This window comes from Dioscorea cayenensis, chromosome 4 (genome assembly GCF_009730915.1).
Source record: "Dioscorea cayenensis subsp. rotundata cultivar TDr96_F1 chromosome 4, TDr96_F1_v2_PseudoChromosome.rev07_lg8_w22 25.fasta, whole genome shotgun sequence".
Taxonomy (NCBI): Eukaryota; Viridiplantae; Streptophyta; class Magnoliopsida; order Dioscoreales; family Dioscoreaceae; genus Dioscorea; species Dioscorea cayenensis.
The window spans coordinates 8,228,278-8,243,469 of NC_052474.1; the positions used below are offsets into that span (position 1 = coordinate 8,228,278).

Sequence of the window (15,192 nt, forward strand, 5' to 3'; positions counted from 1 at the left end):
GTGCACTAATAGTGAGCAAGAAGTAAGCACTTTTTTTTCTTGGTATATTTGAGTAAATATATTTAGGTTATATTATCTTTTGTTATTTTTTGATAATCAATTTAATTCATGTGGTTTTTAGGAAAACAAAGCTGTGGCTAGAATTAATAATTCTTTGCACATCTATACATCAAATGTTAATTTAAGGGTGGAAGAAAGAAATTTTGACAGTGATTATTAGTTCTTCTTCAATAAAGAGAGCTATAACACCTCTAATTATGCATCAATCTCTACAAATTTTATCCTTTTAATAATGCCAATATTATTGCCGTGATGGCAAAACATTGTTATAAATTTTCATGTTTTTCATATAGCTTCATTAATTTGAGTGAAAAGCTCATATGAAGTTTATTTAAAATATAAACCAAGAATATTATATAAAAAAATATTAATCTTTTTCAATAATATTGATAAATTATTTAATAATTATTTTAAAAATTACATATCAATAAAAATTCATTCTTAATTAAAAAAAATTAAATGTCAATCCTAACATATTTATTATAATTAATGTCAATTAAATCTGATGAATATGCGAAGTTCAAATTAGAAAAAATTTAATATAATTTTTTAAACTTAATAATTTTTTAGTCCTTTTACTATGTTTAAATGAGCCATGTTTTTTTTTAAGGTTTAGAGTTAGGGTTTAGGATTTATGAAGACTGATAGGATTAAATTAAAATTATAATGAGACTTAAAAAATTATATTTCAAAGTAAAAAAATTAAAAAAAAAGTAAATTTGAAAAAAAGTAGAGGGCTTGTTTAATTATACCTAAAAATTTTACTCTGTTATATACAATTTCAAAGAAAAAGAAGGGTATATGTAGAAGAAAGTACGGCTCGGCTCGGCTCGGCTAGGCTCAGCTGGATTACCACCCTACTTAGTTTCAGCCAGGCTCATTAGGTCTACATCGCCGCCGCGGCCGCCGCCACCGACGTTGCTGGAACGCACGGAGGCGACCGCCGCCGAAGAAAGGGATGATAAAGAGGCGGTTCTTCAAGCAAGATCATGGCGACAAGAGCGCAACGGATTCGGATTCATCCTCTTCCTCTGATCCCAGCCCTAAACCCTCTCAAGAAGAAGAAGTAGATGGAGATGACGACCCTATCGGCCGAGCTGAGAATGAGGAAGTCGATAAACCTCCATCCCCTTCTCCAGGTTTGAATCTTTATGCTATCAATTTCACTGTTGTTTGATGTTTGAGAAAAAAAAAATCTTGCTTGTTGTTCCAATGAATCTTTGTTTCGTTTTGAGTGATTTTGAGATGTGTTCATTGATTGTTACTTGATTTTAGTGGGGTATTTGATGGCATCCTGCATTCACATTGGGATGAAATATGGACTTTGTTTCTTCTTGCATGGCATCTGAATAGCAGGGAAAGTGAAAAGAAAAAAAAAAGTTTACAATTTGAGTGAGAAATGAAAATATGTTTTGATCATTGAGACTGCGCAAGTTCTGTTACAAATGTGTATATTATGAAATCAGATGGATATCATTGCACAAATTGGGTGCTATATTGGCCAAATTAGGGTTCTTTGAATTTGGAAATCCTGGTCCACAAGCAGTGTCAATTGGCCTATGAAGACTCGCTTTCACAATGGCTCCCGGGTGGGTTCCCTTAATGAAGCCAGTGCGTATGAGTCGCCGACTCATTGTTCAACAGGCATGTGGTCAGGGATGAGCCTTGATGATTTTTGCTCTTTTAAGGGCCTTTGAATTTCTTAGACTTTGTCATATGCTGGTTTTATGTTGGCTTTGTATCATTACTACATACCAGAAGACCATCCTAGAGTTATTTTGTGACCTTTGGTCAGAAGAACAACCAAGCCAGGTTCCTTATGCAGCAAACAGATTCGGAAAGATAGAAATTTGTAATTTGTTGTTACAGAAATATCCTAGTTTTCTTACATTCACTTTGTGAGCCTTGCATATATGATAGTTTAGTCTTTTAAACGCTGCTTTCTGAGTTTAATTTTAATATTGATGAATTGTTTATTTCATTTAATGTGTCTGATGTGTTTGGGTCTTTCTGTTATTTCTCTTTGTTTAGTAATACGTTGGACCTAATTTTTGATAGGTTCAGGCTATGAAACTGAGGATGGCTCTGCAAATGATAGTGAAGGTGATTCTTCAGGTATTGATTTTCTTATATTGGTATTTACCTGCAACCTTTTGATGATTTTATTTGATGTATTGATTTCTTTAGCATTTTTCTTTCTTTGATATACCTCTTCTTACAATCAACCACTTGTCAAAATGGAAAGAAGCCATCTATTAATATTATGTGCTTTGTAGCAATGAAACAAGTGTAGAATTAGCGGTTTAGGATCATTTGTGAAGTGGATTTGGTGTTATATGAAATAAATACATTGGTAATTTCTGGATAATTGATCAGGAATTGCATCATTTGTAAAGATTTCATTTTTCTTGTATAATCTAATGGAGATCTCTCTAGGAAGTATTAAAAATTAAGGGGATAGGCATTCCTTGGGATAATGCTTCCAACATACTTTAGCTGAAATTTATTTCTATTTGGCTTTATTTATTTTATTAATGTGCGTGGCCCAATGCATCAAGTTATCCGTTCATTGAACTTTAGTTTGATTCAATATGTTTTTACTTGGAATTTTGTAACTTAATTAAGCTTATTCTATGTTTAGGTTTACTTAGTAATGATAAAGAAGAGAGCTCTGCAAGAAGTGGAAATCTCAAGGACAATCACTTAGTTATTGATGTTCATGCTGTGGAAAAGGATGACAAACTTTTGAAAGTTGGGGACAAACCTTGTGACCCAAATGATCCCATTCAAGCTGAACTAGCCAACTGTATTTTGAAATTGAAATCTGTGTTCAAATGCAGACTTTGCCCCAGAATTATCTTGTTAAATGAGAACACAGTAAGGACACATCTTAGCTCAAAGGTGAGTAACTGTTTTATTTATTTATGTATGTATTTATTTATACTTGCAACATACAAGAATTTGATGTTGTGCACTTGATGAACACTTAATTAAACATAAGGTGGTACTAGTTTGATGTCATCTATTTCTTAATTAGCAACCATCTTATATGATTTTAGAAACGAAAAATTATTTGAACAGCAAAGGATGCTAGATGAACACTTAATTAAACATAAAGTGGTACTAGTTTGATGCCTTCCATTTCTTCATTAGCAACTATCTAATTTGATTTTAGAAACGAAAAATTATTTGAACAGCAGAGGATGCTTGAACTTAGAACCAAGCCTTATCTTTCTGTCTGTGCACCATTTTGCTATCACTGGAGAGGTTTTCAATGCTTGCAGAGGCATGCCCGTTCCAAGAAGCTCCTAGGTGAAGGGAGGCTAAAGCTGATGCTAAATAGTGATGGAGAGATTGAGGAGGAACAAGAAACTCATTCTGAAAGGCATGCGAGAACACTAGCTCTTGCCCAGGTCCCTAACTTTGTCAATTATAATCACAGCATGAACCATTATTGGTCGAGGGATTCTTCAACAGAGCTTGCACCATGCAAATTGTGCACTTAATTGTTACTTATTCATTTTTAACCTTTCAGGAATTGGATGCTCAACCAAGAAAGGATAAAACACATCAGCGGAAGAGGCAGAGAAGGAAAAAGGTTAATTGTACCTTCTTGTTTCTTTTCTCATATTCCCTTTCTGATCTGTAGTTTATATGCCATTTTCATTTAGTAGCCTTTGCCAAGGTGGATAAAAGTTTCTTGAACTGATCATATATAGTTTATAATTTATAATCGCAGGACAATGGTTCCAGGCATCCACTGAAAAAACGTGGAAAGAAAAGGAGTAGAAATTGTGATTAAAGAGGATGGCTTTTGCAAAACCAGCATTAAGTTAATGCACACCTTCTTGTCATTTTTCCCAAATGGATATTTTTCAGACATTTTCAGGAGCTACATATTGTTACCTAAAACTTTTACTTTTTTTTTGTTGTAATGTGTTATACAATTAAGGCTTTGGTGTGCTTAGAGTAATCATCCAGAGTTCTATAGACCTGTTCTTATTTAAATGGTTCCATGAGATAATCCTTCTTTCTTGGCCCCAGGGAGTTCAGCTGGAACCTTTTGATTTTATTTTTGTTTGATTTAAGTATCAGCTTCACATTTTATGATTATAGGTACACAAAAGTTTGCAAATGTAGTTGTTGATACATTTCAAACTGATTGTGGATTAATGAAGCATCAGGAAGTTTTTTTTTTTTTAATGATATATAGTATTACTCAAGTGATTTTAATTATTTGCTTTTCAGTTTGAGTTAGCTTTCTAACTCAGGCCTGAGTCAAATTTATTACAAGTTAATCCTTACAATTGTTGTCTTTGCAAGTCAATATGTAAATATATTTATGCATATAGATAATATATATAGAGGATGCATCCTCTACCAACGTTCGTTACTATCAACCGTAGGATGTCGTATTGTGCTTATGAATAGTAATACAGTAAAAAGTGGGATGCACAATAATTTAATCTGAACCATTCAATCAATTTGTGCACAATAGCCGAATAAATCTAAACCGTCGAACACTATTTCTTCTGGACCTACAACAAACATTCTAAAATCCAAAACTAAACTAATCAACCGACATAACCCATAATTAGCTTTCACTGTAGCTGCTTAATAGTTACTGTGCTTGTCTGTGGACGTTCTACAAACTTCCACAGATGGCGTTTCCTCATATATATATATATATATGAGGGTGAGTTTTCTGCATATATTCCTAGATATCTATTTCTCAAACGACCACAAATCATCCACTTTGATGAGCAATCAGCTCAATAGTAATTGTGAACCATGCCATAAAAATAAATAATTGGGATGACCTCAGTATATACTGTTATAAATAATTGTATAGTGCAAAGTGGGATGTATAGTATTTTCATCTCTGTCAATCACAGTCATTGAAACTGATTTGTATCCCTTCTTCCATCGAAAGATTTTTTTTAAAAAAACTGACCGTCCATTTTTAAACCCAGTACAAGCTTAGCCACAGTTTAAATTTACTGTTGCCCATCTTTTCTCTTCACTTTTGTGCCTCTCTCTCTCTCTTCTGTTTTTTTTTATCAGAACCATTTGATCATCATCGCAACATTAGCGTAGTCAATCACAGCTATTGAAGTTGATTTGAAACCCCTTTCCTTGGCAAGACTTTTTAAAAAATCACTGACCACTCGTTTTCAAATTCAGTATAAGCTTAACCAATGTTTAGATTTACTGTTGACCATCCTCTCTCTTCGCTCTTGTGCCTGTCTCTCTTTTTTGTGTTCTCTCTTATTTTTGCTTTATTTGCATACACTCTACGAACGTCGGCAAAGGACGTATCACCAATGTATATATATATTTCTGCATGACATTCATAATCAATGGCCAAATAATGTACTCTCAATAACCATTTTTTTGTAATAAACTACTGATAATGAATAAATAGTCTCTCTGAAGTTAAAATATTCACACAAAAAAAAACCTCATCTTTGATTATTCCCATAGGGTCCTTTTTTTTCTAACAGACTAATTTTCAGACCTTCTGACATAAACATGTTTGATGTTGACTAAAGGTAGCTGATGTTTTAAAGCAGAAACACATAATTTTATACAAGAATGTCAAATTTTAAGCGGAAACTCATAATATTAAACAAGAAAAGGTAACATATTAAGTGAATACTTATGTGATTACCTGTAAACATGTAATGTTAAAAAAAACTATAAATATTAAGCGGGGAGTACATGTTGTAAGAATAAACTGAATGAGTAAGTTACAGAAAACCGAAAAGAAAGTGTACTGAAAAAAGAAAAAAAAAAGGGTTTGTCTAGAAAATTCAAATGTGAAAGGGTTTGTTTGGGAAATTCAAATGTCAAAGGGTCTGGGATGTTTTGACACTATCAAGGATTTATAATTCATTTTCTCATAAATTTAATAACCAACCATTATCTATCTTGAAATAATTTCAGCGCACTAGAGTAATTTCACTAGTGATTCACACATTGGGGGAGTCAAACCTTCAACCTCTGGTACGGGCATAATACTGAAAAGTAATTCCTTCCATACCGAAAAATTAATTATAAGAACCAATTTAAGTCTTAGATTTCAAAAAGGATGTCTACTAGTGCAGTTCCTATAAACTACATAAACAATAAGAAACTCCATGTTTATATTATTTACCAGTCAGATAATCTCATTTTCATGCCTCCTGAAAGAAGCTAATCTTTAAATCTGGCTCTTCCACTAATTCTTAATCAAATTTGTTATCTACGAAATAATGAATTTACTAATGAGTTTCTAATATGAATTACTCAAGATAATAAAAAGGAGGCTACAAAAATGCTAATCAACTTGAAATCAGTTAAGCATATTGTTTTTTTGTCAAGATGAACGGCTATGCCGCTAACAAAGGCAGGGGCATGCACAAATTTCGGCGGAACAAATAAAGGTGAGCCCACGTACACGGCACTGAGACCACTCGCATATAACCACTAATACTCACAAAAATGTATCCTCAACCATGATTCAAACTCTCGTCACTTGTAAAGAGTTTTTAATGGAGACCCGGCTACAAATAAATCACTTGATCATTGATCAGTTAAGCATATTGTTGACCACCACCAAATAGACCATAACTCACTGGATTGTTGCAACTCACTAATAGTATCATCCATAACTCACTTGTTCCCCATTGCTTAATTTTCGGCCAACAAAATCACCTGCTGCATCAATCTTACCTAAACTATGCTAAAAATAAAGTTCTTAAGTGCCTCTTAAGAGGCCCAGGCAGAGTAAGTTCAAGATTAATGGCAAAATAAGCCTAAAATTAAAGGAGCTGAATGCATAACACAGTTATCACAATGCAACTTCAAACCATGTAAAAGTAAACACTATTAACCAAATTTGGAATTACATCATAAGCATCAGAACCTGCAGCAGAAATAGCCTGGGAGTAAAGTAAGCTAAAGTATACAATCTTTCAGTCACTGATGAACATTAACCAGCAAATATGCAGATAGAACGTTTGTAGCTGAAACATCCTCTGTAAAAACCCCAGACACACAATGTAACAAATATCTGCATTTTCTTAACATCGACATACAATAAGCATTCACAATGTCATGAAATCTCAAGCAAAATCTTTTCTTTTTCCAACAACAACAATAGCAATCAGGAATAAATTTTTCGCCCTTTAATTCTTTTCACAGTTTTCACAACATACTCAACAGATTCATATTGAGATGGAAACACATACTTCAGATTGCAGTAACTTGTTTCGAAGAAAACAGCATGTATGTATATACCTCTCAGAGCGAAGCTCATCAGTGTAACGGGGCAATGGTTGGCATCCATGGCAGCTACATCACAGCCATTAATATCTCAATAGTCTCACCAAGAGACAATGAGGCAACAAAGAAAGGAGGAACTTCGAGAATATTTCTACAAGCAAACATGCACTGATCTCAGAGCAAAAAAAAATACATACTGATTCTTGGTGCATGATACTGATTGGTCAAGATGAAGGACATATCAATGGAGCATGATACTGATTCTCTTTGTCTATGGCCTCTTTCCCTCTCATTATAAGCTCTTACAATCACATAGCATTGCAAAGATCACCTCATAGATTAGTCCAAATATAGAAAAGTTGAGAAGTTGATGTATATCATTTGTACATGCTACAAATTGCCTCTTTGCCATACCATCATCATCTTCTTGCTGGCCAAGATGAGCAGTTAGGTCATTAAGAAAAGTATGAGTGTGCACAAGCCTCTGCGGAGCAAGTGGGGGCGGGCCGTGCACACATGGGTGCTGAGACCATCCGCACACAACCACTACTCACACTTCCAAAAATGTACCCTCACCCATAATTCGAACTCTCACCACTTGTGAAAGGTTCTAATGGGAATCTGACTACGAATAGACTGCTTGGTCGTTGGTGCTTGCTCTTTCATCTTTAAGCTCTAGAGATGGTGGATGAATTGGGATTGGAAGAGAGGGTTAATGGAAGAGGCCATATGGTGATAGAAGCCAAAAGGCAGTTATGGTTACCAGGGCCTCTAATAATTGCAAGTATATTGGAGAAGCTCATCCAAATTATCTCTCTCATGTTGTCAACGACCAAATGATCTATTGGTATATGGGTCGCTGATAGAGCTCTTCATTGAGTGGTGAGAGTTCAATTCTCGGCTGAGGGCACATTTCTGAGAGATGTGAGCGGTGGTTATGTGCGGATGGTCCCAGCACCCATGTGTGCAATGGCCCCGCCTCCACTTTCTCCACCGAGACTTGTGCATGCCCCTGACGGTTTAGCATGGCCTTCGGACTGTCTGTTCCTCTTGTCAAAAATAATTAATTAATTAATTAATTAATTAAATTAAATTAAATTAAATTAAATTATCTCTCTAATGTTTGTTGGCCATCTTGGAGAGCCTCCTCTCTCTGGTGCTTCCATGGCTGCTTCTTTTGTTGCTGTCACTGGCTTCAGCTTGTTGGTATTATGGTATATATATTTATCTGTCTTTCTTTATATTTTTCTGTTTATTTTCTTTCCCAACTTCTATACATTATATATTATGTAGTTCTCTGTTTCTCAAATGAGAAAGCCTGTTGCTAGCATGAAGGAATTGATTAAATCTAATATATAATGATGCTTACCTAAGATTGAGTCCATCTAAAAATTCATAAGATATGACTCTCTCATGCAACAATAGCCTAATCAATAATTTGAATGCTGGGAGCCTCATTGAGTTTCCAAATGAGATGCCAACCAAGTCAGGGAAGAAACTGCTTACCTAGCCCACTTAAAACTTCAAAGGAGATTTTGTTACTAATAATTGAGGTAGGGAATTAATTAAACCCAGTAATTCTCATTGACTTGATTAATAAAATCCTATATCAAGAATAGACAAGTTCAACCAAGGATATAATATGCGTATGGAATTCATATTCACATAATTTTGTTTGATTGTTTATATCACAGTTGGCAATGAGGAGTGCAATTGATACTTTATTTGAACAAGTCTTTAGCGTAAAACAATGATATTTATTAGCCATTTACCTATAAACAACAGCCATGCTTGTTTCTAAAGAAAAACATGAACATCTCACATGAGATTTGATACCAATAAACCAAAAAATGATTGGTCAAATTTAACACAATTATTTCAAAAATGTTATTATTAAAATGCTCCATACGCAAAGCTCTAGCACCACATGCAAAACCCTACTTTTAAAGTCATAAAAAGGGCAAGCTCAACAACATTTATGTTTTCATCTCACATGAGTTAAAATTCAAATACACCTTTTCAATAAAAACATAAGCATTCAACGCAATTGATTTAATGCCAATTGACCAAATGATTATTAACCAAATTTACCATAATTATTTTTGGGACAGAAAGGGGAAAAAACTATCATTTTTAAAAAATTTCCTCCGCAATAAAGGGATTATAACACTATACGGTGTTTAACTTATAAAAGATGTTAAGAGTAGACGCTAATTCATACATATACACACAAATATATAACAAAACCTATTTCTTTCTTTCCTCTATGCTCCAACTGTTTGAAGGTATCATCCATGGAGCAATAAATTGAAGAAAAAAAGAGAACAAAAAGGACATACATCAACTTTATAAAGCACACATCCTGCAATTTACAAAACCAAGCAAAACACAACCCATTACAACTAGAATAAACATGCTAGGCCTGATAGTTACTAGTCAATCCCTCTTGACATCATTGTTCACATTCATCTTTCGCGTCTGAGAATTAAACATGCAAGCAATATCCTCCGCTGTGCTACAATCCTCCGGCTTTCTATCTAAAACTGAGCAGACATACCTTGGAAGTCTCACAGAAATACCTCGTGATGGATGAACTAGACCCATTGCGGCATGGTGAACCGGAGATATAGTCAAGTCTGTTTGACAGTTTCCATGATAGATTATTAGCTACACAAGCTGAAATTCTGTTGAAGAAAGGAAAAGTGATGTTTATTAGATATACCAGCCCCGCGTATTTCCCAAACAAGTTCAGGGGAGAACCACAGGTCAGGTGATTCATCTGTTTGATAGTATGGTGGTTTTTTGGACAATATCTTCTCACCGGAAAAGAATTCCTTCATCTGCAAGTACGCATTAATCAATCGCCATTTAGCTGATTATGGCAACGCAGTGATCAAAATGAGCAGAAGCTGATGAGGTTTTGAAATCTATAGTTTGATATGTTTTAAATGCAACATCATAAGCTTAAACCTTCTTCATCATTGAAACTAACTACATTGGCTAACTAAAGGGTGCTTCACCACAGAGATGGTACAATAGTAATAGTGTTCTATGCATATAACTAGTACTTACCTCCTTGTAAAATGAGTCTGTAAAGCCAGTCATCACTCTGCACACACTTTGATATTCTTCAGCATCAGGATTGTAGCATGCCATTAGAAACGGACTATACCTGAAATATGAGATTGTCAGATAATCATCCTGTGTGAAATGCAGTAACTTAGAAGAGAAATAGCACAAGATTCAAACCATCCCGCTTTCCGGCCATTCCCGTGCCAACCACCAATTGGGACCAAGTCAAGGCTATCACCAACTCCTTCAATATAATCACGTTTGACCTGAAAGAGATGCAAAATGAGTCCAATTATAGGCATTAGTAAAGGATGAACTGTATTTTTCATACATAAATTTACATAATTAAATTTGTACCTTTAGCCAGGCATCGCTCCGCTTTGATGCAGTATATCCGGCATCCACATCGAGAGATTTCGCCATTATTCCTTCACATGAAGAGCTACATGCATCCTGGAAAAATGACGTTATTCTACTCAATGTGCTCTCATCACTGCGGCCAGCCTCATCAGACTCCACCTATATTGAGGCAGATATAAAGCTTAGATTCTCATACTTTCATCTTCCTTTTAAATGTTCCCTCACATTTATCAAATTACAATGCTATTTGATCATCATCTTCATAAGATAGATATTGGATGATGAAATTAGTTAAGGTGTGCTTTGACCAACTTAGGTGAAGCATATTATCATAAACATAAAGCCAGGAAAGGAAATGGAGTGGTTTTTCAATCTGTTTGTGAGTGCCTGTGGTTTCAACAAACCCTCAGTTATTTGCATAAAGAAGGCATTACGTTGGCCTTTTACCTGAAAAAATGTGAAGGTTGAGATAGATTTCTAAGCTCCTATTACAGGATGTCATCTTTGTTCCTTTAAAAAATTCAGCTCTATGGGTAGGGAAGTCCCTGTCTCTTACCAAGATGGAAAGACCCTTCTTTTCAGGGGCTTGCCAGTGATTTTGGGTTCTAAGAAATCTAGTATGGACAACCAAGACAGAGGTTACACGTGTCAATCAGAAGTTCTTTAGATGCAATTGCCCTGCATCATCTAGCCTGCATAACCACATTATAAAATTACAAGACAGCGCATTGAAAGTTATGCATTTATTTATCTTCAGATTTCTCCACATTCTAACCCAGTCAAACAAAAACTCAGTAATCCTATTAAGATATTAAAGATCAGCAAAGTCAGATAAGGCCAACCATATGGGCTGATCATAATAATCTATGGCTCTCACCTACCTTCAATGAAGGATCCCTTTTGGAATCATATCCATTTCGGTCAAGATGTTATCAACATAATATTGAAATAAATAAATAAATAAATAAAAAAAGTCTAAGAGGGAAGGGAATCTTACAAAAGCATCATCTTCAATGTTGAGAGCATACTTAAATAAAAAAAAATAAAAAACAACAACAACGTGACACAAGAAACATACTCACAGTGAATTCCTTGGCATATTCCAAGTAACCCAACTTTTCTTCAAGGAACAAATCTTTCAAGTCTGCAACATTAAAGTAAGACCAAATGGAACTTCACAAAATATTGCATGCAATATCAGATAATCGCTTTCTAGGTCTACAAGAAAAAAGGAAAATACTAGCTAGACAAGGATGTCTGTTCAGAAATGGAGAACGTACAATTCCTCCTTTGGCGTAATGGATAAGCCAACAACCTGGAACAAGAATGTTTAACAGCATAATGTCAAAATAACCTGCTATTATCACTTAAAAATAGACTTGATTTAATAACTCACAAGAAAAGCACAAAAATAAAACCTAAGCAACACATAAAATATCTATTTTAGAAAAGCACATAATAAAATGATAAACCATCTAATTTATTTGCTAAAACAAATAATAGGCATCTCATTTCTAGCTGGCTCTTAAATCCAAAAAATTCTCATGTACACGCAATCAACTTTTTTGTTAAAATAAAATAACAGAACTAGATGAACCAAGAACAACATGCTCTAGCTAGAAGAAACTCTAATTTTTACACCTCACTCAAACTTCCAAAAATTCTTCACGTTACATACTTAGGTACTCTGACGAGAGTCTGACATGTCCATTGGAATTGGAAGTACGAGTTTGAAAATTCAAATTTTTAGCAACACCTTTCACCCAGCTGCTTTGCAATTGTAATAAGTTTTATAGGATACAACTAACATGCTTAGCAGCCCAACCCACACAGTCAACCTAAACTCCTACCCAACTTGCATATCCTCCTGATCCATCAGCCCTGCCAATTGAAGGGATGAAAGCTACTTTAATTTTATCAACTATACGAGCAACTGCCTGCCTGGAAAGGCTCAACATATAAAGATTGAAATAATAGGAACTTCCAAGTGATCAAAGTACAAACATCAAACAAGCGCTTTCAGTATGGATACACCAATTTTAATGGAAAATAATGTAAAGCATCAGATTTGCAAGAGTATCCACATAAAATCAGAATGAGACAACAAAGAGAGCTTTAGAAGCATACCGTTCCCCATTAAAAAACATGATGTCAAAGACGAAGATGCATATGTCAACCTGCAAGTTCATGCATCTGCTTATGAATACAATAAACCCAAACAAAGTAATTGTTTTGCATATTTGGACACAATAGATACTGGAGGACCAATCAGTTGAGTAATGATCATAAATTCAGTTCAAATATGCCAAATAGGCTCTGACTGGCTGGTAATAATTAGAAATTGCAAATTAAATGGGCGGTGACAGCAACAGTAAAACTCATGGGAATATAACCAACATTGATGGGGTAGTACAACTCCTAGGGATTGGAACTAAACATTGAAGCGAGAATTTTGTTCCAGTAATTCGCTGATTGGACACATCATAATAAATCAGGCTAGATATAGTTCATAAGCAGCAACAATAACTGGCTGATTACCACAACTAGGCTGGACAGACTCCAAGTCACACATATTTTACACATTTAATTTTGTTATTTGACTTATGCAAACAGATTTCAATAAAAGGCAATTGCAGCCACAACCATGAAAGACTTATATTTTAAGCACTTTTGTGTTTTAAAAAAAAAAATTAAAGTTGGAATTTAAATGTTGAAATACCTTGATGCTATCCATGGATATTGAAGAATTTTTACTACCTCGTTCTCGTGATGATAGCTCTTGGAAAGACATTAGCTTGTTCCCAATCTTCCTATCAACTCCAACAATCTGAGTTCAACAATCAATTTGTGGTTGGTGAAAATATTATCGATCTTGTAAGCAATACATTAGTAATGAATTGAATTTAATAATATTCTCAATTTATTACCTCAGCATCTATTATGAAAGTTGAAACAGCAGGTTTACAAAATTCTTTGATTATATTTATCAAATCAGGGAATCTTGCTGTTGTTTCTTTCATTTGTCGTGAAAAAACTTTTACAGATCCATCAGCTAGTCTATGAATCTGGGCGCGTTGACCATCATATCTATGAGAGAATAGAACAGAGTCAAAACGCTTGCTAATCACCATGTCTCGACAAAGTTGCTGGGTTAAACTTATCATCCGATTCAATCATTTCAATAACACATAAGAGTTTATTAGTCCTTATATCTACTCACATAATGTTGTTTGTTATTAAATTATCTTTTTCCGAGATTTAATTATTATTATGCAACTTCCAATAAATTTGTGTACTCAATAAATAATTTCTATCTTCTAATGAAATAAAAGATAAGAATCTTGAGTTAAATCAACACTATCAAAATCACAACTTCATTTGAAATGCTACACATACTTGAATTCACATGTGAATGCTCTACCCTGAAATAATTTCAGCACTTGAGTGATCCCATTGGTTATTCTGCAGCAGGAAATATGCCATTCAATCTAGCTTATGAGTGAGGGCACATTCAGCAGTAAATTTAAAGAATGCCTACCTAGCAAGCATAGGGGAATAGGTGTGCCTGGAAGCATTGCCAAAGATATTACTGAAAAATTTAATTCCTTTGTTTTAACAGAGCGAGGGATAAGCAAATCCTGTCCACAAAACAAAAAGAATGGTGTATGTTTATATTACCAACAATCATATACATGAAAAGTCGCTAGATGGGCACAAAACAACATAAATAAGAACCGATTTACATCTTAGATTTTAAAAAGGTAGTGCAGCTATTGCAAACTATATAAACAACAAGAAACTCGATATTTTTATGGTTTACCATGGTTTACACCACAGATGGTCTCACACTTATACCTTCTGAAAGATGCTATCTTCAATCTAGTGCTTCTACCTATTCTTGAAATCAAATTTGTTGTTTACAAATAATGAATTTTACTAATAAGATTCATATGAATTACTCAAGATATATATAGGCTACAATATGATGGCTTATAAATGCTCATCTACTCAAAAAGCGTTAAGCATATTGTGTAACCACCAATAGCCTATAACTCATTAGATTGCCACAACTTCACTAATAGTGTCATCAATTACTCACTAGCTCCCCATGATTAATCTGGGGCCAACAAAATCATCATCCACGAATCACTTGCTTCATCATATACTTAAAAATATACCAAAAATAAAGAAGTTCTTTAGTGTCATCGACTTGAGGCTCCAGCCAGACTAAAGTTCAGGATTATCGACCAAAAATGAACATAGAGAGAGGCATACATAATACAGGTGTTGGCAAGACAACTACAAACCATGTAAGTAAATACTACTAACCAAATTTGAGTTACATCATAAGGTCCGAATGCAAGGGTAGAAATAGCCTGGGAAGAAGTAAGCTAAAGTAAACTACAGTATACAATTTAAAATGATCTATTTTAA

At 34.5% G+C, this 15,192-nt stretch overlaps 2 protein-coding genes across 2 annotated transcripts; one reads left to right on the top strand and one right to left on the bottom strand.

Moving 5' to 3' along the window:
• Positions 1-926: 926 nt before the first annotated feature.
• LOC120258015 lies at positions 927-4,119 on the top strand. Its single transcript, XM_039265352.1, has 6 exons — positions 927-1,199; positions 2,119-2,175; positions 2,702-2,961; positions 3,345-3,473; positions 3,596-3,658; positions 3,800-4,119. Exons 1-6 carry the CDS (start codon positions 1,019-1,021, stop codon positions 3,860-3,862), a joined length of 753 nt encoding a protein of 250 aa, XP_039121286.1. The 5' UTR covers positions 927-1,018; the 3' UTR covers positions 3,863-4,119.
• Positions 4,120-9,452: 5,333 nt separating this feature from the next.
• On the bottom strand, positions 9,453-14,306 carry LOC120259341 (DNA ligase 6-like). The gene is made up of 12 exons (XM_039266931.1): positions 14,297-14,306; positions 14,155-14,220; positions 13,686-13,845; positions 13,478-13,585; positions 12,886-12,935; positions 12,039-12,073; positions 11,841-11,902; positions 10,756-10,917; positions 10,576-10,664; positions 10,399-10,498; positions 10,049-10,166; positions 9,453-9,962 (listed from the first exon to the last, which is right to left on the bottom strand). The coding sequence occupies exons 3-12, from the start codon at positions 13,776-13,778 to the stop codon at positions 9,763-9,765; spliced, it is 1,017 nt and encodes a 338-aa protein (XP_039122865.1). The 5' UTR covers positions 13,779-13,845; positions 14,155-14,220; positions 14,297-14,306; the 3' UTR covers positions 9,453-9,762.
• Positions 14,307-15,192: the final 886 nt, after the last annotated feature.